The 26,309-nt window shown below is 54.2% G+C and overlaps 1 protein-coding gene across 4 annotated transcripts in view; it reads right to left on the bottom strand.

Annotated features, from left to right (window-relative positions):
• Positions 1-26,309, bottom strand: part of Myrip (myosin VIIA and Rab interacting protein) — a 153,040-nt gene that overhangs the window by 16,463 nt on the left and 110,268 nt on the right. For all 4 annotated transcript variants that reach the window (XM_063260950.1, XM_013160340.3, XM_003476997.5 and 1 more), the window contains exons 10-11: positions 21,918-22,498; positions 11,309-11,548 (exon numbers count right to left, since the gene is read on the bottom strand). In XM_063260950.1, the coding sequence (XP_063117020.1) occupies positions 11,309-11,548; positions 21,918-22,498 (821 nt within the window). The remainder of the gene's footprint in view (positions 1-11,308; positions 11,549-21,917; positions 22,499-26,309) is intronic.

Below are 26,309 nucleotides of genomic sequence, written 5' to 3'. Positions count from 1 at the left end.
TGCGGGCCTGATCAATCTGTGATAACCAAGCAGCTCCAGACAAAAGTCAGATGACAGCAAGGAGGAAGACCCAGGAAGACACAGGTCCCACAGTGAGGGCAGCGGCAGGGGCCCTTGGTGCCAAGCAGCATGTGACCCGAAGGAACACTCGGTTGTCACCACCCTGCCCATCCACAGGGGAGCAGGAGAGTGGGCTGGAGGCTGCACACCAGATGGGGATGGCCCTGTGAGCGGGGCACCTCACTCTGCACCCCAGAGCAACATCCGAACTGAGGGGAGCAGGCTGCATACGCTGCTGTAGCTAGTGTAGAGTGGACGGCAGGCTGGAGAGTTCACTGTGCGTGCTGGGACCCTAGGTGTCGCAGTAGGGGGACCCTGGCTGCTGGGAGAGGAGAGGCCACAGCCTCACCTGTAGACCAAAGACCAGGGCCACAGCAACCAGGGATTGGCAGGGAGAAGAGAGGAGAGTGGTCCCTGGTGCGTGCATAAATGTGCAAACAGGTGTGCACTTAGTATGTGTGTGACAATCTCTGCTGGCTGGAGTTTGGTTCTGATCTCCACTGGGAAATTCGAGCTGTGAGGCCTGGCATCCAAGGGCACTGCTTGCTGGGACCTGGGCAGGTGGGTGCCTCAAGAGAGTGAGTTCTGGTGTTCAGCTGGCTGTGAGAGGATGGGTTCTGAGTTTATAGGGCTTGCCTGGCTGGAGGAAGAGAGCTGAGGTTTCTCACAGAGCCAGCTGAGTCGTACGGGGATGTCTGCTTCCAGCCCACCCAGAGTTAAGATCCAAGGCTCTTTCTCTTACGTTGATGCAAAGCTTGCACCGGCAGCATCTGATTCAGATGAAAAGTGGGTGGAGACAGAGATGTGGCAGGAGGCCCTGGCTCCAGAGGATCCTTTCTGCCTCATGGTTTGTGACCTTAGTGCGGTGTCTGCAGAGAGCCAGTTGACCAGACTGTAGCCATGTGGCAGTCGGATGGAGTGCTGAGGCAGCAGAGGTCTGAGAACACCAGTAGCAGCAGGGGTGGCAGAGGCTAAGACTGCTGGCCTCGAAGACTCAGTGGCTACAGGACCTGGACAGTGGAATTCAAAAGGCTGCTAAACCCCAGGAACAAAGTCCTGCCTTTGAGCAATCAGAGGGACATGGTCACATAGGCTACTCAGTTGTCTGCGGGTGTGCAGCTCTGAAGATGCTGATTCTCCGCCATGGGGTGTGCTGTGGCACACATGGTCCTGATGGACCCCTGGGAGGCCCAAATATTCACCTGCAGGGTTTGGCCTGTGCCACAGTCCCATGGGGATATCGCATCCATTGCACATTGTAAGCGATGGAGTTGAAATCGAACTCTCACCCTTGGTGCAGTGCCAGGTGCTCTCTGGTGTAGACTGGAAGCCCTCGACCCTTTTGGCCTGAGGGTGAACTTGCTCATCAGTAGCAAAACGACCCACAAAGCCAGGTGTGGTGACGCACACCTGCAATCCCAGCACTCCGGGAGGCTGAGGCAGGTGGCCTGCAAGTTGGAGCCAGTCTGGGCAACTCAGCAACTAGCCAGCCCCTGCCTCAAAATAAAAACGGGCTGGGGCTGCAGTTCAGTGGGAGGCCTTGGGTTCAAGCCCCAGTAATGCACACACACATGAGATGAGCAGCTTACGAAGGCTCCTGTGTTCAGCCTGACTCTCACGGACCACAGGACCCAGGCAGACCCTAGGAGCCAGCACTCCAGCCTGGCCCTGCTGATGGCCACTCCAGCAGACCCAAGACAGAGGCCAGGTCAGCCCCTGTGCTGCACAGCCCTCCATGTCCCTCCTTTTCTCTTTAGGGATTGTGGTGGTGGTGGGGATCTGAGTGTCTTTGCTTTTTGCCTCTGGACCTTAGCATGCTCTCTCACCCGCCCCATATATTTTCTCTAAAGCACGATGCTTGGATTTGTGCTCCATTTCTACCTCCTCATAACCGGCTTTCCAAAGATGTGCAGAATGCAAGATATTGCTGGGGAGATTCTGTGCCTTACATCTCTAAAGATAAAACTATTTTCACCTTAAACACCAGACAGGCAGCACTTACTGACGAGCCTTAAAAATTCTCCTGAGGCACTCCCCACACCTGCCAACTCATTTCCACTGTAGTAGCAGGAATGTTCCTTCCAGCCCCGCCACCCTGTGTGGGGACCTGGAAGTTGGAGGCCAGGGTGGGGGCTCCTGTGTGCATACGGGCGTCTGCCTCAGCTGGGCTGCCCAGGGGCACGGGCTATGTGTCATGGGCAGGGCAGGCTCTGTCCCGGCCCTGCTGTCTTTTCCCGTGTCTGAGTCCTGGTACAACATTGTGTGGACAGAGCTTGGAGGAAACTGCATGTGCAGGGACTGTGCAGAAGGCAGAGCTCCCGACTTGCAAGACTGAAGGGCCAGGGGCTGGGGGAGCTGGTGGATGTGAGCAGTGGCCTGGAGCTCACCCGTCAGTGGAGGGATGGGAGGGCGTGGCCAGGGCACTGACCTCAGGGCCTTGCAAGGGGCATGGTGGATGCCTGGCACAGGGTCTGCACACACATATAAGCACATGTGCAATGCACATACACATACCTGTGTATGTGTGTGCGTGGGCATCCTGGCTCTTCCCAGCAGTGTTCCAGTGCATGGATTAGCATATTGATACTTTTACCAATATAGTTATAAAATGTCACTTCTTAATTTCTTAGTGGAGGAAGGGACCTGAAGATACCAGGCCTTGGTCTCATTGACCAGAGCCCTGGTGTGATGGTGCCAGAGCTGCTGGGGGCTGGTGCAGCTGCAGACAAGGTGGCCCTGCAGGGCACTGGTCAGCATGTGCAGAGGCCTCTCCGAGACTCCCCGGAACCACAGAGCCGAGTGTCGGGTCCACCAGGGCGGTCAGGCAGGGTAAGCTTCTTGCAGGGGTGCACGTTCTTGGTGAGACTGGCTGTGTTCTTCACACATCTGTCTTGCCTGCCCGGTGTCTTGAAGAATACTTTCTTTACCAAGAAAGTTAAAGTATGCTATTCCTCATTTCCCAGTTATTTTTAATTTTCCTTTGCCAAAAAGGAATGTTTTTTTTGAGATAGGATCTATGTAGTCCAGGCTGACCTCGAATGCTTTATGTGTTCAGGCTTGGCCTCAAACTTGTGGCAATCCTCCTGCCTCAGCCTCCCAAGAGCTGGGATTACAGATGTGTGCCACCACACCTGGCTGCAAATAGGAGCATTTTAAAAAGAAAGAAATCTACTAGAATCTAGCATTGCCTAATATCACTATGGTTTCCCAAAGACAGCACAAAGATACCCAAAAGGAAGCACAGTCAGCTCCTCAGCATTCAGAATCATCTGCTCTAAATGGAGGGGAGCGAGCAAGCTCACACCGCCCCTCTCACACTTGCACTCATACACGTGGCGGAGGAGGCACTTTGCTCTCCTCTGCTGTTCTGTTTCCTGAGAGGCAGAGGATACTTGTCACCCTGCCGAGCTGACTGAACAGTGCAGGTTGGCCTGGCATCCTCCTCACTGGACTCCATGAGTGCCTGGCACTGCCTTCACCAGGACGGAGCTTGGTCTCCGGAAACCCCACTTGCTGCCCAGGATCACGGGTACAGAGGGGAAGCTATGAGGTGACAGGGCGGGCAGGGGCAGCCACCAATCCTGCCCTGCACTGCTGCACCCACCACCTCAGGTTCAGTGTGGAAGGCAGACAGATGCTGAGGCGGGGCAGCTCAATGCAGTGGGTGCGGGGCGTGGGACAGGGCGGCCCCGGCAGGTCTGGGTGCCCTGGTGCTGGGCTCAGGCAGTGGGCCAGGAGGAATGCTGTGCACGTTGTGGCTGCCATGGCCATGCTGTGGACAGCCATAGTTGTGTGCCAGGAGCTCTGTGTGCCAGGAGCCCAGGGCACCACCACATGCCTCACCCAACCCTCAGTGCCCAGGTGCTGGGACTGTGCTCCTGACAGGGATGAGCAGAGTCCTGGGGATCGGAGGCAGGAAGCGAGCTGGGGACCTTTCTGCTGCTGGGACGGGGTTGCCAGGGTCCAGGGTGGGCAGCCGCAGCAGAGAGGAGACAGGTGCAGCCCTGAAGGGCTGAGCAGGGGCAGTGGGATGCATGGATGACAGACACTGCTGGGTGCACGTCCGGCAGCCTGGGAGAACCTGAGGCTGCTGGAGGGGATAGAAAAACTGGACAGGCGTGGGTCTCTAAACACGGGATGGGCCAGGGTCTCTGAAACAAGGGAAGGCAGCTCAAAGCCTTTTCCCACATCCCCAACGCTGTGTGATTAAAAGGCTAGCACTCCGAGGCAGGAGGAGCAGGAGCCCAGCGTGGGCTCTGAGTCATTGGCTCTTGTTTTGCTTTAGATTTGTTGTTTTGGATGCCCACTGTTCTGGGCAGGTGTAAGGGGACAGCACCTTCACGGGTGGCCTCAGAGACATGCACATGGGCACACCAAGGAGACTCGTGGTGCAGCACAAGCCCAAGCACAGAGGGTCTTACGCATTTTATTTATTTGATTTTGGAACTGGGGGTGTCACTCCTGGGGCCCTCACCAAGCTACCTCCCCAGACATTTGCTTATCTCTTTCAGCCTGGCCCAGCAGGCTTTCCCTCTTCTCTTCAGCTGAGGAGGTGCAGAACCTGGATCAGAGCCCAGATATTTTGGTATGCAAACCTGGCTCTTCCACTCCCTGTCCTGCCAGGTCTCCCCTGAGGGCAGCTCCTGAGGCCTGTGGCTCTGTGGACAGGAAATGGCCATGAGCTGGGTCTAAAGGGGGAGCCAGGAAGAGCTTGCTGCTGGGCCACAGGGCAGCTGCAGAGGTGTCAACGCTGGGCCTTCCAGAGCCACCTGGGGCTGAGCAGCGTGATGGTCACGGGCACACAGAGACATCAGCCCTCGGCTGCTCCACGCTCCACCCCACACAGCATCTCCCTTCGGGCCACGTCTTCCTCCAGCCACTGGAGCAAGTGGAGAGAGTTGTCCAAATGCCTGGATTTCACATCTTTCTCTCCTTTTCAAAAGTAGAAGGAGCTCCATATGTCTGCCTAAGAAGTTGACAGAAGTCTGTGAGAAAAATTCAGTGCAAATATATTTTGGTTCTCGTGAAACAGAAGGCCCTAGGTGATGTCTCCGCAGCCCGTCAAAACAGTCTCTGTGAACAGACACCTCTCGTTCCTGAGAGCGACCAGTGGAGAGAGGCTGAGCTGGGATGGAACTGGTACGGGGATGTAATTAATTAGCATGCAGTCATCACTGCACCTGGCCTCCGGGGCGGGTGGAGGTCCTGGGCCTCCCAGCCAGTGCCAAGAACCAAGACTGTTCAAGAGAAACAGCATGTCTCCTCCCCAGGGGAGATGGAAACACAAGTTTCTTGGCCTGTGCTGCTCGAGGTTTAGCTCCACAGAGAATCCCAGCCCTCCGGCCGGGCTGGCTGGGGTCTTTTCTCGTCCTTGCTGGTTGTGTCCACCATGGTTTACTGCAGGTCGCTGTGTGAGGTGGCAAAGCGGACACCAGTGCCATCACCTCTGCAGGGCGTCACAGGCTGGAGTTTCTTGGCTGCTGGTCTCTGGCTCTTCCCCCAGCTGGTGTCAGAGCGCGGGTGCCAATGATCTTTGGAAACCTCTCCCAACTGCTGGCACCAGCCTGGGTGCCCTGCGTGTGCGCTCAGCTCTGAGTTGGATGTCACCTCTGTGTGCACTGGGAGGGCAGGAGCTCATGGTGGCCTGGTGACCTTGGTGAATGGAAGGTCCTCCTGTTGCCTCTCTGCCTTGTCCAGTGCCTCCCATTTTTCAGGAATAAGTGCCGGAGTCCTCTGAGGACCCCGCTTGGCCCATCTTCTCTACTGGCCAGCCTGGGTCCAGGTTGTGTAGGTCATTTCCTCCCAGGGCCCTGCTGGGACCTTGCCTGGCCTCTCTGCTGTGCTAGGTCTCAGGTGCCAGGATGCTGGCCAGGCTGTCTTTCCTGAGTCCTCCACTTCCATCCGCTTTGTCCCCCAGCACTTTCCAGGGGTGTCTTTCCCCACATTTCCATCCTCATCTCCTCATCCTTTGCGGGGAGGGGTCAGACCCCAAGCAGGAAGCATCCTCTCTCATCCACCGCTGCTCATACAGTGCAACAGTGACTTGTGGCGCAAACAGCAGTGAAGGAGACGGACTTCAAACTCCAGCTCACGCCATGGCCCCCCACAGGAAGGTGGTACTCCCCAGTAGGGTCCGCTCAGCCCTTTGTGGAGGGAGGTCAAGGGTCCCTCTCACCCAACCCCCCTCCCTCCCTAAGAGCAGGTGGACATGGACCAATGCCAGTGCTAAATCCCTGGTCCCCTGGGGCAGGAACTGAGAGGAGAGCTGTGAGTCGAATTTAAAGGATTTCTGACTGGCCCATGGTGAGGCCCAGACATCTGAGTCACCTCTCACCAATTTAATACTGGGGTCTCTAAAACATTAGGGGCATCATAACATGTGCTCTGCTGTTTCTTCCTTTCTTGTAAAAACACTGTAAACTGTTTTTGACTGTTTCTTCTACGCTATCATTTTGGTTTTTAGAATATTTTGAGAAGTTAAAAAAGCCTGCTTTGAGTTTTGGTCCGAATTACATTAAACTTCTAACCTACTTGGGGATATGTTCATCTTTGTGCAGGGTTTCCCTCCAGCGAGCTGCCACATTTCTTGGAGATCTGCAGTTTTCTTGTCAAATTTTAACTTCACATCTTTGCTCTTATTATGGATGGAATTTGTTCCCATTTTCTCTCTCCATCCTCCCAATCTGGTTTCAGATTCAGATGCAAATCTGGGCTCAGAGGAAAGTCAAGGCTAAATGGGCAGCCTCTGAAAAGTGGGTTCTGGCATGAACTCCAGGCCCTCCGTCCTGCCGAGCAGGCCTGCTAGGAAGGGGTGGCTCTGGAACCCCGTGCGGTTTGACGACACTTAATTGTGTTCTAAGCTGCCTTACCCCTCTGTTACTATCTCCTCACCTCCCAGGCTCAGGATCTCGGCTCATTAGAAGCTGCGTGCCTGAGGCTGGCTCTAACTTGTCACTCTCCTGCCTCAGCCTCCTAGTATGCGGGGAGTGTAAGGATGCACTGCCCCTGCCCACTCTTCACTCTGATTTTACAGGTGACAGCTATTGCAAGCCTATCAACAACCCCAATGCTCCCATTCTATTATTCCTTCCCTTTCAGAAGACAGACATGCCTCATAGCTGAGAGGGGACACACACACATTCACACTCATGCACATGCACACACACCCTAGAGGGGGGCGTGACAACAAAGCATAGGACACACACACCTGCACTGCCAACTTGGCCTCTGCCCTGTGGTGTGGCTCTGTCCACTGCTGCTCCACACCTGTGCATTCTCCCTCACCCCCCTCCCCAGGACGCCTGGTGCTTCCCATGGGAGGAACCCAGAGCCTGGCATCTGCGCCTGCCCAGGTGAAGCCCAGGAAGTGCCGCCCAGAGGCTGCATCTGCCCCCACGGTGGCTCTGGGCTCCCAGCGGTCCCCGCCATGTGCTGTGGTTGTCTGTGTCCGGTGCTCCCTGGATCACTGTCCTCCAGCCTCCAGCCGTCAGGCAGGGGTGGTTCGGCTTACCGTCATGGTGCTCACATGGCTGGCTGATGGACGATGGAATTGGATGGGGGAACAGGATGGGGACAGCCCCTGAGCAGCAATGCTGGGCACACAGGCAGCTGGGAAACGCTTGCCAAGCCTAAGGACACCTCCCAGCCAGCGCGCTACCCAGCAAGGCACAGCACAGCTGGAGATGCAAGCTTTCAGGTGGTCACTGGCTGTTTACATTTGTGCATGTGCAGCATATTGCATGTGTGCTGTGCTTGTGCCATGAGTGGTGTGTGTGTGTGTGTGTGCAGTGTGTAACTGTATATATATGAAACCTGTGCACTGTACATGCTGTGTAGCATGTGTATACTATGTGTGATGTATGTGCTGTGTGTGCAGTGTACGACATGTGTGCAATGTGTGTGACGTGTGCAGTGTGTACTGTGTGTGGAGGTTGAGTAGTGTGTGTAATGCATATGTGTGCCATGTGTGCGGTGTGTGGCATGTGTAACACACATGTGTGTGTGATGTGTATGTGGTGTGTCATGTGTGTAATGTGCATGCATGTGTGATGCCTGTGCCATGTCTGTGGTGTGTAACATGTGTAACATGTACATCTGTGTGATGTGTGTGGAATGTGTAACGTGCATGCATGTGCAATGCAGTGCCATATGTGCAGTGTGTGGCGTGTGTACTGTGCATGTGTGTGGTTGCCACGTGCACATGTACCATGCATGTGCCCTGTGCACACTGCCCTCCTCCCCTGGTGCCCAGAGATGCACCTGCTCATCCCTGCCTGCAGTTTCCTTGTAAGTCTTGTGGGTGTCTGCCGACCCTGACTCCCGGTTCTTGGCTTCTGCACGTGGTGTCCAGCATCCTTGGGCTTCCATCCAGTCTTCCCATTGAAGGTCCACTTCTGACTGCAGTGGGCGCCCAGCTTCTCAGCTCGGCGCTGTGAGCTCCCAGCTGCAGGACCGCCTCGTGTATGATGACCATGGATCTGCCTCTGTTGCCCTGTGCCCAGCCATGGTGCACGGTGCAGTGCTCTTGATGCCTGTGCCAGCAGCCTGCTGCTGTGTCCCCATTTCTCCATTTCCTGCTGGGTTTCTCCCATCCATTGGCTGCCATATGTGCTAAGACCATGTCTGGCATTTCTTGGCTGTGTCTCACACACTTTCCTTCCAGATGGACTTTAGAAAAACTTGGTCAGGTTGCAGAACTGAGCTCACTCTGTCACTGGGGGAAATGGCATCTATGAGTCTGAGGCTCCCTCACACACAGCGCATTTCTGTACCAGCTCGGCCACGGCTTTGGGCTCTAAGCAAAGTGAATGCTGTAGTCCGATGGCTCCTCTTTCCTGTTCGGTTACTCCGGTTTTCAGAGCACGTCTGTGAATGTGTCTGTGCTGTGTTATGTACAGGAACATCCACCCTCAGGGGTACATAAACCTGTGAGTTTTGACAAATGCATACATCTGGAAAGGTTTCCCCTCCACTGAAGACCTGTCCTCTGTCTCTGCCAACCTTCCACTCGCCCCGCCTTCAGTCACTGATAGGTTTCTCATCTCCAGTTTTGCCTTCTCTCAGCATCACCTTGCAAGGGTCACTGACCCTGACCCTCCAAGCAGTCTGTCCATTTGCACTGTGGGTCACGTCCCGTCTGAGCATGCAGCACAACATGTTCACATGCTGGCTGATGGACACTTCGGCTTCCGGCTGATGACAGTGAGGAAGTCGTAGAGGCACTTCCTGCAGGTCTTGGTCTCTCACTGGAACACTCCTGGGCGGGACTGCTGGGTGGGATGTGAGCCTGTGTCTAGTAACACTGCTGAACATTTTGCTGCTACCCCAAGTAGGACTTTTCCTATACATTTTCTGACAGCTTGTTGTGATATAGGAAATTTTTGCTAATGTATTTCTTGCTTGTGGCAGTTCGCCCTGCCAAGCTCATTATTTTCAATAACCTGTAGCTGCTTTTCTTAATTCAGAAGTCTGAAGACAGAAGGGTGGCAGTGTGATCTTGTTGGTTACTAGGCAGTCTTGTTGCATCACCTGGGCAGATTGCTGCCCAGTAAGGAGACAGGCATCTTCGTCATCTTCTGTCCTCGGAGGTAATTTTTAAATGTGGGGCAGAAGGACACACTTGCATGGACTGTGAATGCCCCGGTGCTGAACAAGTGACCGAGGAGAGGCTCTGCCCACAGAGGCAAGCAGGCTGGTGCCCTCCAGGTCCAGCATGCTCATCTCTTCCACAGAAAAACCTGGCCTGGGTGCTGAGAGCACTGAGAAAGACAAGGCAGAACTGGGCCATCTGCAGGGCAGCTGGGGAGAGCCTGGCAGGGCCAGCCACTGGGGACACTGGGGTACGGGGGGGGGGGGAGGGAGAAATGACCCTGCTCAGCTTCAATCATGGCCGCGAGTGCTGATGTCAGTCAGCTCTGCAGGGTTTGCAAACTGTGTCCTTGTGCTCCCTACCAAGTCTAACCTGAAACCTACCTCTGTCCCACTGCTTCTGCCTTAAACAACATTCAGTCAGTAAACGTGCATTTCTGCCTCCCTTACCCATAACCAACCTGCCCAAAGGGAGAGGCTCATTGACTGTCTTTTCTTGCAAGCATGAAGGGTATCTGATCGTTTTCTTATGGCCACAGGGCAGAGTTGGGGCCAGGCTTGCTATGTGAGAAGCAGACTGTTTGGGTTTCTAAAGCCAACCCTTCGCTTCCAGCCAGTGAGGGCCAGCCCAGTTCAGGGTCCTCTGTACCCTACCCCCTTCTGCCTAGAGGCCCCGCAGCCTGGGAACGAGGAGCTGGGGCTGGCACCCTGAGGTGTTCAGAGGAATAGAGCTTGGGGCTGGCAGGCAGCACAGGCAGAGGCCAGAGTCACTGCCAGACAACGTAGGTCTCCAGGTGGTGTCTGTGCTCAGTGCCCACATTTGAATGTCACAGGAGACACATTGCTGTGGTACAGGGATGGCAAGACGCCATACCAGCACACAGCGTGCACTCATGACAGGGAAAGGCAGGTGTCCTCTGCTGGCACTGGCTCTTCAGAGACCATGTGGGATCCTCTGCACTGAGTGCAGATGGCCCAAGCCTCTGAAGAGGAGCTTCTGGCCAAGGAAGAAGCCATGATTTGGGGAACTTGGGCCTGGGGCCTGGGGAAGCACTGTGTGGCTTTGGCTCCACCTCAGGGTGTTTCCTGAGCTAACAGAAATGTGGGCACGGAGAAGACCCTGAAGAGGTCCGGTGGTCTGGTACAAATGTGCTCCAAGGACTCCAGCCGAGCCCAGAGGCAGAGCCCAGGAAGACTGCCTGCCCAAGGTCAGCACTCTCTTCTGTGCTCATAATTCAGGCCGGCTGGGGGCAACTGGGTGGGGAGGCGTGAGAGACTGGAGATCAAGTGTGGGGTCTTCGGGGAACCCAAGTACATAGGCGTCCATCTTTGTGAGACCCTGGGTTTCCTATACAGTTGTTTGAGAAAGGACTGAGGCTAAAACCAACTGGAATCTGAAAATAGCAGTGGTGTCCAGAGCCAAGGCTCTGTGCCCAGGTCCCCACTAACTAGGAGGACCAGCTGTCTGCTCACCTCCATGGGCCACACCCATGGTAGGTCAGTGGGAAAGGAGGGAGGGGAGCCGGGTGCAGTCTGGGGGATGGGAGGTGGTTGTCTGGCCTGGGCCATCAAGATAGAGGAGGCCCCTAGCAGCCCAGGGCTCCTGCCGGTTGCTCGGCCTGTACTCCCATGTCCACAGGGTCCCTGCCCACGCCCTTACCTTCCTCAGCTCATGCTGGACACTGCGAGTGCTCTCCTCTGAGGACAGGCCCTCCTTCGGGTCCTCAGGCTCTGTCCTGGGCTCAGACTCGGGGTCCTCCCCGGAAGATGTCCCCTTTTCGCTCAGCTTCATGGCCAGCTCATATAGCCGGCTCCTCTGCTTCTCCTCGGCTGTGTCGATGCTGGTCCGGGAGTCTGCAGCCTCGTTGCTCAGGTCAGTCTCTGACAAATTGCTGGGAACCTGAAGGAAAGCCAGAATGCGGGTGAGAACCCTGCTGATGCCCACTGTGCTGTGGTGCAGCTCGGCCCGGGAGCCCAGGGAGTCACGGGGCAGGGCCGGGGACGGCAGTGCTCATTTCTGAGCCAGTGGCTCCGCCTGTGTTTGCTCTCCTAGATGCCTGCGGTACATGCTCTGCTCAGGGTTCTCTGACCCAACGAAGTGCTGGATTCCTCCAAGCCTGGCATAGTGAGTCTGAGTGGGCTCCCAGGGGGCAGCCCCTCAGGGGGCAGGGAGGATGTGGGGAGAGGATGGTGGGTGGGCGGCCCCTCAGAGAGGCTTCTGCGCGGGGAGGAGGGGTGAAATGTCATCACTGTTTTAGATTTCACCCTACAGCGGAGAGTTCAGGATTTTTCACTATGGCACAGGAAAGAAAATGGAGAATATTTTTGCTTATTGGATGACTTGGGATGAAGCCTGGGAGGAGACCAGTGCTCCAGGCTCTGATACCATGGTGTGGATGGTGGGATCCTGCTGCTGCCTGGTTGGTCATCAGATGCCGGTGTCACACGCAAAAGTCACGGATGCTACAGATAGGGAGGACAGGAAGGCAGGCAATAGCAGTGGTCTTACCGCACGCAGCCAGTGCAGCGGGAAAGGGTGGCCACCGGGACCACTTTATTCTGGTGGACCTCAGAGCAGAGTTCACAGTGAGACAGCACTGAGGCCATCTATGCAGCAGAGGCACCCAACACAGGACTTGTGAATCTCTGGGCCTGCGGCCCTGCTGCCAGGGCTGGCCTGTCCGCGTCTGAGGACTGGGCTGGGCTCCTTCTCTGTCTGCTGTGCTCGCTGCTACGTGTCATCCCAAGGAGTTTGCTGCCCGGCTGCATGCTGGTGAATTCATGGCCATTCTAACACCTGGCCAGGTGCAAGAACACACACCAACCCCAGTCAGCTCAGCCCAGGGGAGACGGTGACGCCACCTGGGGTGGGAGAGAAGGGGATATGCATTCACCACCCCCAAGGGGCGCTGTGGTGTGGAGGGTGAAGGCTGGTACAGGTGTGCGCCAGCCACCACCCGCTCTGCCCGCTCTGCCGGGATAGGTGCGGACTGGCATCTGTAGCTTTTGTTCTTGTGTCAGCCTTGTTACAGATCAGCTGCTGTGGCATGGAGTCCTGCTGTTGTATCATAGTTGGTTTTTTGTTTTTTGTGTTTATTTATTTTTTTCTTTTTGAGGTAGGGTCTCCCTATGCAGTTCAGGCTGGCCTTGAGCTCACTTTGTAGCCCAGGCTGGTCTTGAACTTGCAACAATCCTCCTGCCTCAGCCTCTCAGGTGCTGGGATTACAGGTATGCACGACCATGCCCCATCATAATTGGTTTTAATGGCAAACAAACCCTCACTTGAGCCTGGGCACAATATGACTGTCTCTACAAAATATTCAGGAAACTGCCAGTGTGGGATTTTGAAGTTGACATTTTCACGAGGAACAGGCAGATTTAAAACATGTTATCTTCCCATGACCACGTGGTAAACGTTCCTTTATGAAACAGGTGAATACCGTGCTCCAGACACAACCTAGCTCTGTGAGGACAGAGGCATCTGCAGCAGGTTCTAATTTCTTCCCTAAGTCTGGGCGCTGAGCAGGCATAAGACCCAGCTTCACTAGCCTTGGTTTCTGGCGATGAGCCCAGCATGCAGACACCCTGCCCACGTGGTCAGAACCAGCAGGGAGGTTTCTCGACAGCCTCTGACGATCCGGCCAAGCCCTTCAGCCCTCCTGCCAGGGAGCTCAGTGGGCCCCACTGTGCAGAATGTGGGCTCATCACCTTCCACAGGGTGGCACATGAGAGAAAAGGCTTTGGTTGACAGTCAACACAGTGACTGTCTCACATCTGTCCAGGAGAAGATTCCAAGAGGTTGGCTACACTAACATCATTATCTTGGCAAACTCCTTGTTGAAAATCCCATGGGCAGGCCCCAGGGCCCCTTGGCATCAGGTGGGTGATTCTGTTGTTTGTCACCTGGTTTCCTCCCAGGAGCAGATCAGGAGGTCATCACATGTGTGTCACGAAGCACTAGTGCTCTGCAGCGCTGGTTTTCTTGATGTGCCCTCTGTGCCCTTTTATCTGGTAAGTGTACACTGCACAGAGGGTGTGGAGGTCTTGCTGGCCGCACCTGCCCTCCTTTGTGTCCGGGGCATGATGTGAATTCAGCTGCCTGGAAACAGCGACGAGTCTGGGAGAGGTCAGCCCACCTCGCTCACAGCAGCACTGAAGGAACAAGCCCAGGCCTACACAGATCTGAAATCAGTGCTGGAGGGGAAAGACTCGCTGTGTTCTGTCCTGGAGGAAATTCAGGTGCGATGCTGGGCGCTCTCAGGGTCCTACTTGGGGACGTCCTAAAGCTCGCTGCAGGGCTCTGTGCTTCGTGGGTAGCCGCCATTTACACTCCGACCCCAGCTCAGCTTACTGACAACCTCAGCACTGGTCAGAGCGCCCCCCTGGGATTCAGAGCTGTGAAGCACTCAGGATGGGGCCCAGGCAGGGACACCCACTCCTGCACTGCCCCAAACTTCATCCTGGGACAGCCCAGAGCAGCAGGAGTTGGTGTAGCCCATCCTGACTGAAGTGTGTGGCCCTGGGTGACTGGAGGAGACAGCCCTTGAAGTATCCTGCATCCTAGAGCAGTTTCTAGGAGCAGCCCCGTAAAGATCCTGCACGGCATGGAGCCTGATTGTTCCCAAAGGCCCATGTAGTACAGATTGCTGTGGATCTTTAAGAGGTGGGGGCTCATGAGAGGGTGTTGGGTCTCAGGGGCACTGAGAAGGGGCCAGGGATACCAGCCCTTCCTGTCTTTGCTTCCTGGCCACCTGAGGTGAACATCTTCCTCTGCCACAGCCTCCCCTCCATGACACACTGCCTCACCACAGCTTGACAGCATGGCCAGCCAAGGACTGAAATCCTGAAGCCGTGAGCCAAGATAAATCCTCCCGCTCCGCTCCGAGCAGATGATCTGAGGTTTGTCATCAGTGCCGGAAGGGGCACCAGCGCAGACTTGCAGGTCAAATTCCCCCTGGATCTCTGCTCCTAGAGCAGCACCCTCAGGGGAACAGGATCTTATTCTGTTCTCATTTCCATGACTCAGGAGACTGTTTGCTCACTCTCCTTCTCGGGTCCTCTGGAAACTCCAGCCTGTGATCAGGACCTCTCTGCATTTGCTTTGCAAACGTATATTATGTTGGCCTCAGCTTATCTTTGCTTCCTCTTTATTTTTTATTTATTTATGTTTACCTTTGTCCTATTTTCTCATCATTACATTCTAGTTTTATTTTTTCTGTTCATATTGATCTTAACCACTTTAAATTATTTCTGGAGCGAGGCATGTGCGTATTACAGGAGTGTTTATAGGCGGTGAGTTACACCGAATAGGCGCTTCTCCCTGACGCGAGATACTTAGTGTGCTTTAAAGGACAATTAGGCCCTGGAATGCTAGTTGGGGGCGATTTCCCCCCCCCAGAAAATAGTTTGGGTAATGAGCACTGCGGAAGTGCAAATGCAGGGAAACCAGAAGGGCTACTCCTGTGGCTGTCCTGGCATCTCAGCCAGCAGACAGCCCTCAGCGTCTCTCAGCCCAGCACCCTGGATCTCCTGCAGGCATGGTGGGCAGAGGCAGAAGAGGGTGAAGTGCATGAAGAGCAGCGGGTGTCCGGATGTTGCCTGGCAATGAGGGAAGAAGTCTGCATTCCGCCCACGGCCACAGAGGGGGACGGGCAATGCCTCTGTAGTCACCCTCTGTCGGCCTTCTGAGTGGGCAGAGAAGCTCCTCCTCTCCTCAGCCTCAAGTCTGGGTTCAGAAAGACAAATGCTCCCCACCCTAACGCCACACAGACAGGAACACAGAGGCCTGGGCCCCTCCAGGAGCCCCTCTAGCACCCAGGTCCTCCCAGTTCCACAGCATCACCCAGAGACTTGAACTGGGTTTAAAGGGGGCTCAAAGTTCACGCAGCAGCCAGTGACACGGGGTCAGAGCTGAACAAACAAAGGTTCACAGGGTGTTTGGTGTTTCCACCTGTTCATTCTATACCACCTCGGCACTGTGGCGAGGTCTTTGCCATCTGTTCAGAGACAACCAGGCAGAGAGAATGGGATGCTGCTTACTGCAGCTCACAGAGTGCAAAGGTTTGCGTATGGAAGACAGAGGCAGCCATGGTGCAGGGCAGCACAACACCCCACAGACTACTACAAGAGTTATCGTGAACCCCATAAAAAAATTCTGCAGTCCTTGCACTGTTAGCAAAGAATGTGAATTTTAATAACAGGTAGGATCTGCTGTACGACAGTGGTTTTACATCTGGATGCGGGAAGGAAAACAAAGTTTCCCTGAGGAGGTGTAGATGGGATGGGCACTTAGACCAGAAGATGGAAAGACTGGGCAAGGCAGGAACACCAGGAGTGCAGAAGAAATGAAAACCTAGCTGCTGGCTTAGAGCTGGACCTGGAGGTGGTAACAGCAGAATTAACAAGATTGGGGAGGCTTCCTGCTTTTTGAGACGAAGGAAAAGAACAAAGTGGGGGGGGGGAGATAAAGCTGGGTGCCAGGTGCAGAAGAAACAGATTCAACGTGCCGTGATGAGGGGTCTGGAAGAAATGACCACCAGGATGGCAGAAGGAAGTGAGCCTGATTCTAAAAACACCTGGGTGGCAGGGCACGCTCACCATGATAGGTGCAGCAGGTGAGTAAGCGCCGGCCCTTCCAGAGACAGGTCAGCTTTCAGGAAACACAGCATGTGTGACAAGCAGCTGAGAGAAGGCAAGAATGTTACGGAAAAGAAAAATCAGAAAGCCATCGTCAGGCTTCTCTTCAGTGTTCAATGCAAAAGGCAGCCAACTCCCACAGTGCTCGTTCAAACTGTTCTGACCCAGACTATGTCTGTTTGTGGGATTGTGGCAGGGGACAGCACTGTGTGCCCAGCGTCTGTCACTGCAGACTGTGTGGGGAACACTCACCAACCTGTCCACCACTCAGTGCCCAAATCATGTATGCCATGGCTGTTCTTCATGATGCATACTAACAGTGACAAAGCCAAACCAAAACCAAAGCAAAATGCTATCCACCTTTAATAAGATTATTAGTTAATTAAAAAGAGCAGTGCAAATGATCCACCACTTAGAAAAATTTACAGTGAGTACAACACTGCATATGCAAGCCCATGGATTAAAAAGAAAACTGCCCATAGATTAAAAAATTTTTGAGGGAAAAATCATTAGAAATATATTAACTATTATGATATATTTAATATACAGTGGTTCATGGATGCTACTGTTCAAAATTTGGTTCACAAGTAGAAGCATTGGCACAATTTTGATTTTTGCATTGGGTGAAAATCATGACTGTAGTTATCTTTCCTGCATGAACACCAATGTCATCATCTTTACCAGGATCATGGAACAAATTAAGTTTGTGTATGAAAGTCCCATTGTATTAGAAGAAATGAGCAAACACATGAAAACAAAAAGTAAAAGCATGGTATTAATAAGTATAAAAGCAGAAATTAGGAAACTAAGAAATAAACAAAAAATCCCTAGTATTATGAATGAAACTAAAAGCTCTTCTTTGAAAATACTAGGAAAATAATGGGCCTGATAGGTCCAAGCAAGGAGAGAGACAGGGGTGGGGGAGGGAGAGAACCTAACGTTTTAAATGGAGAGGTTTTAGCTGTAGTGTATAAGAACTGAAAACACACACAATGAGAATATTGAGTATAATAAGACGTCAATTAATTTGGAAATCTAGGTGAAATGGACAATTTCCTATCAAACTACAAATTACCAAGGTGCATTTAAGAATTATAAATCTAAACAGCTTAATGAACAAGGGAGAGATCCCCAAAGATCAAAGCTCTGCCCAGCAAGAGGCAGCCAGTGCAGTTTCTCCCCAGTCCGGAGAACACCCAAGGTGTTTGCTAGAACACCCGAAGTGTTCTAGCAAATTACACGGAACATAGGGTCCAGGCCCAGTCAGTGGTGTAACCCAAACCCAAGCAGAGTGGGACAGTGGAACATGGACTCAGGGAGCAGAGTGGGGTTTCCACAGAAGAAGCCACGGTCGAGCATGACGTATGAGCAAAGTGAGAGGATGACTCAAGAATTAGGAAATATGTTCATATAATTCAAGATGCTAAGATATAAATTAGGTTTTCACTGTGGTTGCCCCTCTGTGGGTGGCCAGGGCAGCTGACAGAACGATGCCCACAGTCCCGACTGACCACCCTGGAAACCAGAGTGAGGTACTCAGAGCAGGGCGGGTCCTGAGGACAGAGCTGGGCGCCAGCGCCATCCACAGGTCGGTGCCAGGACGGGAAGACGAGAGGTAAATGGGCACCAGCAATGGAAAGAAGCAGGCAGAGGGCCACGGACTGCAGACAACAGCACTGCCACCGTGCAGCCAGCAGGGCACCGAGAGACTGGGGCTCACGAGAATCCATGGGTGCCGGGTCACAAAAGCTGAACACAGAAATCAGTGGCTATGGCCACGCTAGCGGAAAGATAAAAATCTCGTCGCCTGTATGAACAAAGCGGATACCATAATTAAAATTTACTTAGCAAGAAGAGTATCACTGCTTTGAAGGAACTCTGTGACACTTTACCCAGGGAGCTAAGTATCACGCTCCTAAGCAGAGGCCACGGCATTACAGACACAAGTTCCTCTCAGATAGATCTGTTGGGACGCTTCACCAACACCTAAAAAAGGTGCTTTGTAAGCTGAAGATCAGATTTTAAAAATCACTTAGTGAGTAAAGGATTGAGAAATGCAAAACACTTTTAGAAAATGATGCAAGAACCACCTGGATGGCTGCTCTGGGAAGGTCACCAGCAGGCAGCAGCGCCTTAGGATTATCACAGCAGAAACAGACAGCAAAAATGGGAAAACCAGCTTGCCACAATAAAAGGGATCTGACACTGGCAGCAATGGTGGATTGTTCAACCATGGTTGGTGACAAATAATCTGAAAAAACTCAGTTTTTACCTCCTACCTGGAAAAGTTAAGAACAGACAAACTAAAGTGCAACATGGAAAATGAAAACCACAGAGCATCAGGGAAAGTTTCACAACTGAGGGTTCGCGGCCTCAGAACAGGTACAAAATACAAAAGCATTAAATAATTGACAAGCTATTCATAAGGAAAGGTCTTCTAGAGAAGATACATTTAAAGTCAAGACAAAGGTGGGAAGGGTGGCAGAGATGCCCGTAGTCCTATTACTCCAGAGGCTGAGCTGGGAGAACCCCTTGCTCGAGGCCAGCCTGTGCAAGCTGGCACCCTGTCTCAACAGCGAGAACAGAAAATAAAAAAGGGCTGGAGATACGTGCAGCTTGGCACAAAGGCTTCCAACTTCAGTGCTGAAAAGAGAAAGAAAGAGAAAGGAAGGGAGAATTAAGCCCCCCATCCCCCCAAAAAGGAAAAAAAGTGACAATATTTCCATGTGTAACCATCAAACAACTAAAATTGGTAATGCAACTAGAAAATGAAACTAATGTCTAAAAATCAGCAAAAAAAGTAATCCAATAAAATGACAGATGAAAAATATAAATATGCTTTCCATAGAAAAGAAAATGCAAAAGGTCTTACACAGGAAAAATTACTCAATCTCAGTGGTGGTTATGACAGTGTAACCAAAAAGTGTTTTTCTTAGATAAAATTGGGTGAGATGCAATGGGCCAGCAGCATTGCTGCTTCCAGCCTGTGACACCTGCACGCTCACATGCTTACACGCTCACGCACGTGCTCACACACAGCTCACAGCAGGGCTGGGCAGGGGCCTGGGGGCTGAGTGCGCAGCATGGTGAGTTGGTACCTGAAGCTCCACATGTCGGCAGCTCGGCTTCCAGATGGAGGTCAGCAGGATGGAGCTGGCCGTGCCATTTACAACACAGAACCCTGAGAAGTCCCCAAGCGGCCATCGCTCTGGCTGTGGGACAGCGAGCCGAGAGCAGGGCACTGGACACTGCCGCCAGGGAAGCATGTGTGAGGGCCACAGGGGACCCTCAGGTGCAGCCCGACTGTTGGCCTCAGCTTGGCCTCCCGCCCTCAAGCTCCTCTCCAGCCTGCATGCCCCCATCACGCATGTACTTGGCTCCTGTCTGCCTGTGATGCCACCTGCTGGGAGCCCTGCACCAGGTGGGATGTGTCCTTGTGGCCACTGTTCCATGATGGAGAGGAGAAAGCACCTAGGAGCACGGTGCCAATTCTGCTGAAACTGCACGCGGTCGGAACTGTTTCTACACACAACAGCACACAAGGGTGGTCACCAAGGACTCTGCGGGTCACTCAGGCAGATTGAAGCAGGGACTTGGGTTGTGGTCACGGGGCACTGATGCATGCTTTTACATTATGTTCATTTGTCTCATAGTGACTTATTTATGTAACTAACAATCCACATAAGTCACAGTATTGATTGCTTTGGAGAAGAGAAAAGCTCACTGGGGTAAACTTGGGGAGGAGTGAGGGCCAGGGTTTGCTGCTCCTGCTGCTGAGGGCCTGCTGCCCTGGCAGGACAGGTGACATGGCCCCAGGCTGAGGCTACTTGCTAGGGAAGTCCACATGAGAACACGAGCATGTTTCACAGCACTCTGATCAGCGGGAGGCATGGACACCTTAAGGAGGTCTCCTAGATGGCACTTGGGAACCTGTAGACCCAGCACCCCAAGGCCTGGGGAGAGTCTCTACCAGGGCTGGAAAACCATGATTGGCAGTCCTGGGACTGACCTGGGACTCTAACAACCCAAGGCGGACTGAATGACCTCAGGCTGAGCACAGGGGGAGACCAGAGCTTGGACTAAATCGGCCTTGTTCTAGTACAGGTCATCCGGTCAGGCAGGAAGGAGGCTCGATTCTGCAACCTGAGAGTTGAGCCTGCAGCCAGCTTCCCAGGGCCCCAGGGTGGGGATCCCCAGATCTGGGACAGCCATCTACCAGGGAGCGACGGTGAGTAGGGCCCTGGTGGGAGCCGAGCTGTGTCCCTGCTTCCCCTAGCATCTCTGTGGGGACCGTGTCAGGCTCTGTTGCCTGCTCCCTGCAAGTCCAGCTGTTCTTGTTCCCATCCACCCTGGGCTTCTAGGTCCCCCCATATTAACCCCCACACTGAATGTGGGGGCTGGGGTGCAACATGGACACGGGAAGGGGATGGGGTCGCCAGACATGTGTGCCAGGTGGACAGGGTTTCCATGCGGCCCCATGGGGCACTTTCATGGCTTGGCCATGGATACTGCTCCCAGGTCTGGAAAACCTGCTGCAGGGAGGCCACACAAATGTGAAGAGCAGAGGGTGCAGAGGACAGGAGGGTCATTCCAGGGGAAGCCACAGCCAGTGGAAACTGCAAGCGAGAGACTCATGCATGTGAGTGCCCAAGTGTACTCTCCTGTGACATGCTAGTGAGGGTAAAGAGAGAGTCTGTGTGAGTGTAAATGTGTCTGTGAATAAGTATGAATGTGTATATGAGTGTGTGAACACATGTGAGCACATGAGTTTGTGAGAATGTGGGTGAGTGTGATTGTGGTGTCTCTGAGCATCTGTGAGCATGTGAGTTTGTGGAGTATGTGTGTGAGTGTGTAAGCATGCATGAGAATATGACTGGGGTGTGTGAGCATGTATGTGTATAAATGTGAGTGAGTGTGGTGCATGTGACTGTGAGTATGCAAGTGAGACTGTAACAGTCGGAGTGTTTTTGAGTGTCAGTGTGTGTGTGTATACGAGCATGCATGAGTGCATCAGTGTGAGTGAGCACATACGAGTGTGAGTGTGTGGTGTGCGTCAGTATGGGAATGTGAGCACACGAGTGTGTACTGTGTGAGTGCATAAGTGTGTGCTCTGAGTGCATAAGTGTGTGTGAGTGCATGAGTGAGTGTGTGGCATGCATCTCCCTGAAGGGTGTTCATAGCTCTGACCGCATCTCCAACTCCACAGTGCTCCAAGCTGAGCAGAGTTGTGGGAGATGCTGAGGGCTATGCTGAACCACAGATCACATGTGTGTGCAGGTCACTGGTCACCACCCTGCATGACCATCCTGAGCATCTGCTGCCCCTGCTCTGAGCCTGGCCATTCCCTGTCTCAGTGTCCTATGAGCTGGCCACATCAGTCTGCTTCCCAGAGGGGAGCCAGGGCCCAAAGCTTCCCAGCTGGATCTGTCCCCTTGCTGCTATACCCATGGGCAGTGCCCAGGAGCCACAGCTGAAAACCACCCTGCTGCCTACACCTGGCTCCAGGGGCCAGAGACCTGGCCAGGGCACTGAGCCGCAAGACCTGGACCAGGAGGAGACCTGAATTGGACTCCACACCCTGCCTCCCAGGCCCGCATGGGGCAGCCACGCCCAGGGAAGACCCTGTATCTCACCTGGTGTACGTGGGGGTGTACAGCGTGGGAATCAGGGGTGCACTGCTCTTTGGGGTCCAGGCATGCCCTGTGCCACCGCCTGGCCTGCTGGTCCATCTCATGGGGGGCCTCCTCAGGCTCACTACTGTCTGAGGTGTTCCCACCGGCGGCCTGAAGGTTGAAGTTCACGTCCAGCTCGCCCTGCAGGTGCACCCTTTCTGCTGCAGGATTCCAGGGAGCCTTCCTGGGTGGCCAGGAGGGCCTGGCCCCGTGCCTTGAGTCTTGGGAGCAGCCAGCGGAGGACTCAGAGTCAGAGCCCATGGCTTCAGGGTTGGGGGAGGCTGCCGGAGAGGGAGAGGCAGCCAGGGGGCCGTGGTTGCTACTCTGGGGCTGTAGACACAGCTCTCCCAAGGCCATGCTCCAGTCAAAGTCCTCCTCACTGTCAGAGCCCAGCCCCTCATATGCAGATGATGCTCGGGATGTCACCTCCAGGGCCTGCAGAGTCGCACTCTTCCGCGTGGCCAGCAGGTGTGCAGGGGGTGCTGCGCCATCCTTCAGGGCCACCCAGTTCCCATCGGGGCTCTGGAGAACTGGGGCTGCACCTGGTCGGGGGGAGCAACAGGCTGTTGTACACAGAAAGGAGAAGCAGCGAGTGTCCCTGCCTCAGCTGACCCTGCAGGGGGAGAGGAGGGCCTAGCTGGGGCACAGCTTTTATCAGAGGGGATCCTGAAGCCCCCCCGACCCCCTAGGAATTGCCCTCCCAAGGCAAGCTGTCTGACCTCTGGCCATGTTTGTTCTCTGAGTCCTAAGTTTCCTGTCGATCACAGAGAACAACTCGTTCCTCTCCCTGTCAATCTTGCTTCTACCAGGGACTTTCCTGATTTTCCCACAATCTTCAGGGACATGAGTGAAAGGCTCTGAAGCTCCATACCTTTCCCATCTGGAAAGGGCTGAGGCTCAGAAGTTGGAATTTTCCACAGAATCCACAGAGGAGGATATGGGGTGAGCTAAGGTGAGGACCTCGTGGGGGACAGCGAGGTGGCTGGGTCCAGGGTGTGGTTGGGTGTGAGGTTAAAGTGTGTGATTACCAAACCCATCCACTGCTTAATCCTAGTCCAATATAAAAGGGGCAGAAAAGGCTGCTCAGTGCCCTCGCTGGCTTTGCTGTCTTCTTCTGTCTGCTGTGGGCTGCTTCCTCTCTGTGATGGCCGTCTGCTGTCCCACCCCTGCATTGCAGCAGCCGACTGCAGCCTGAAACCCTACAGAGTGTGAGCCAAGTAAACCTTTCGTCCTTTAACTTGTCTCAGTGAAGAGGAGGACCGAAAGCAGCACACTGTGCACGTCTCCAGAGTTCATTCTTGTCCGCTGGTTTCATAGCCATGGATGGAGGGACGCTCCTCTCTGGCCATCCACCGTGGTGCAGGTCTGGAGGTGGGGAGCCCAGCCAGGCCGTTGCCTACCTGCCCTCCTGTGTCATCCATCTCTACCACGCCAAGCAGGGACCGCAGCCCCTCGAATGCCTCTTCCTGTTTCCAGATGTCTTCCTGTGCCCCTCCTCCATGGCCCCTGCACATTCTGGCTGACTGTAGTGACCTGGTTGGATCTAGGTGACCAGGCTGAGGCAGGCCTATCTCTGTCCTGGAGGCAGATGAGCCAGTTTGTGCCATGAAGAGAACCGAGGTCTCCACATCCATGCCTAGGAAGAAGCTCCCAGTCACCGTAGCTGTGTGGTTCCCGAGCCTCAGTTTCTCCTCCGGGTGAGAAGGGAGCAAAGACCTTGCTGGTTTGTTGGGGGTGATGGTGATTCGGGGTACTCTGAGCAGACTTATGCCAGAGTAAGACTGGTGGGAGCCAGTCTTATGCCTCCTCCTGCACCAACAGTCGAGGAGATACCTTGGTGCCCCAAAGGCAGCTCTGCCTGAGTTCCTCTGTCATGCTCAGGGCAGGGCACAGGCCCAATCCTCCCCACCCATCGCCTATTGGGTGGGTGACTCTGTAGCCATCACCAGGAAGATGAAATGCAGAGCTCTGGTCACAGGGCCAGTCATGTGGCTTCCTCCTGTCTTTGCTTTCTGCCGTGGACCTGGGTCATGGACAGCATTTAACTCTGGTCACCGCAGCCCCTGTGCACCCGAAGGACACAGGCATGGCTGTCGGGGTCATTGTCTAGGACTGTGCAGCTGTGTCGTGCTCCCTGACTACATGCCTGGGGAGGTGGCCAGCTCATCTGACCTCCGTGGGCCGCCTGTCCTGGAAAAGTCTGAAAGTCCTCCCCGACTAGCAGCACCACTTCTGTGCAGCCCTTGGAGCACCAGGCCGGACCCTTGTCCTCTGCTCCCCATCCCATCTGAACAAAAGCCTGCGTCCTGGCGGTTCCGATGGCTCATTCCAGGGCCTGGGCCAGGTGACCAGAGGCTCTTACTGGGCTTCTCCAGCTCCTCGGGGACAAGGAGGGACTGACAGGTACTCCCGGCTGCCTCTGCCTGTGTCTGCTGGCTCATGGCCTTGCATCAGACCCCTTTTCTGGGGGAACTCGACATAGCCACAACACAAAACTGACGCCACGGAGGGTGCACCCTGCAGAAAGGAGCAAGGCCCTTGGGCTCATCGAGGCATGGAGCCTGCTGCCTGGTGTCCTCCACACCTGCCCTGGACTTCATCTTCAGGGATGCACCTCAGGTCCTGCCCAAGGAGCCAGCAGCATGGTTCTCTGAGCCACCCGAAGTCTTCGTTCTAAACCTAGGCTGTCCACTGCCCAATTGGCTGCAAGGCCCTGGGCATGGGCCTTGTCGACTTGCTTCTCTCATCCATCCTGGCACAAAAGGCGACTGAACACTGCACCAAGGAGCTCAGGGCAGCTCCTGTCCACTGTGAAGTCTGGGGCCACAGACTAATCCAGAACCCCATGTCCCAGGGCTTCAGTGCCCAGAACACTGGAAACATGGTCCTCGGACTCTACACCTAGTGTGCACAGGTGAGGTCCTTGCCCTCCAGCTCCCCTCTAGGGGAGGACCTCAGGGCCATTGCTCTCTGTGGAAGCTGGAAACCTGCTACTTTCATCTCGGTAGAACCCCGCCCTACTTTGCAAAAACACTCCTGGCTCCAACACCTGACCTGAGAAGACAAGGGTGTCAGCTGTACCCCTAGGATGACAGGAAGCCTTCATCCAGGGAGAGCCCTCGGACCAGCTGCCCTTGCCATGGCTCTGTCCAGATTCTGACTCTGTCATGTGACACTGCTTGGCGAGTCCTGGAGACCAGCACAGGGCTCCGACCTGTTTCCCCGATGCACAGCACTGTAGTGTCCTCGGCAGAAGCTGTCTCAGGTCACAGGGTTGAAGCGCCTTTGGGCACACTCAGTCTGTGTCTGTGGAGGTCTGTGGAGCTGCAGGTCAGCAGAGTTGCAGGAGACCCTGCCGTGTGACCCAGGTCATGGTCCCCTGATTGCACGGGGCTGTGCTCCAGGTCAGCCACCAGCCTAGGTCAGACGCAGCTCCAGGTCAGCTCCAGGTCAGATGCAGCTGCTGAGACCCCCCAAGGCCATGACCTTCAACCTGACCTCCAGAGCGCTTTCCTGCTCTGTGCCTCACCCTCGAGGTGGAGGAGATAGAGCCACACTTCCGTGAATGATGAGTCCTGCTGAATATCACACTTCCTTTGAGGCTCTAGCACTGGCAGGGACATTTTGGAATGTCTGGAGCTGAGCATTCCCCAGAAAATCAGAAGTTTCTACCTAAGTGGCTTTTTATTTTATATCTTCATCCTGAGATATGTGAGAATGTTTGAGCAAACCCTTTTTGTGAGTGATGTTACTGAGCTAAGTACATGTTTATATGCAGTTGATATTAGTGCCTACTTTACAGAAATTTATGCCCAAAAATGGGAAAACAAAATTCCTAGCCAGGTGTGGTGATACATGACTGTAATCCCAACACTCTAAGGCTGAGGCGGGAGGGTGCAAGTTGTAGCCCAGCCTAGGCAACTCAGCAACTTAGTGAGAGCTGGTCTCAAAATGAAAAAAAGTAAAAGGACCCAGCAGTGGGGTTCAATGCCAAGGCCCTGGGCTTAATATCCAGTACCCAGAGAAAACCCCTTTCCAAATTCATGAGGTGTGCCAACAATCCAGGGCAGGTTACGCTGTGACACGGCTAGTCCTGAGGAGGTTTTCATAACACCCTGAGATGCATCACTCTGTAGGTTCAAGGTCTGCGTTGCCACTCTACACTTTCAGCCGTGGTCCTGAGAAGTCGCTTGACCTGGCTGCCCACTACGCCCTCCTCTGCCAAGCACAGTGGCTGCAGTGCCTGGCAGTGCCTGGGGAGAAGTGAAACAGGGCGTGGCAGGGATCTTGGGGGCTGGCAGTTCTGTGTAGGGGACTTGACTTTATGGGACCCACTGGGGTCCTGCAGCACCG

This window comes from Cavia porcellus, unplaced genomic scaffold (assembly GCF_034190915.1).
Source record: "Cavia porcellus strain 051 isolate PalLab524CR breed Dunkin Hartley unplaced genomic scaffold, mCavPor4.1 scaffold_14, whole genome shotgun sequence".
NCBI classification, from domain to species: Eukaryota; Metazoa; Chordata; class Mammalia; order Rodentia; family Caviidae; genus Cavia; species Cavia porcellus.
Note: the sequence above shows the minus strand (reverse complement) of the source record. Positions and strands in the feature narration are given on the sequence as shown.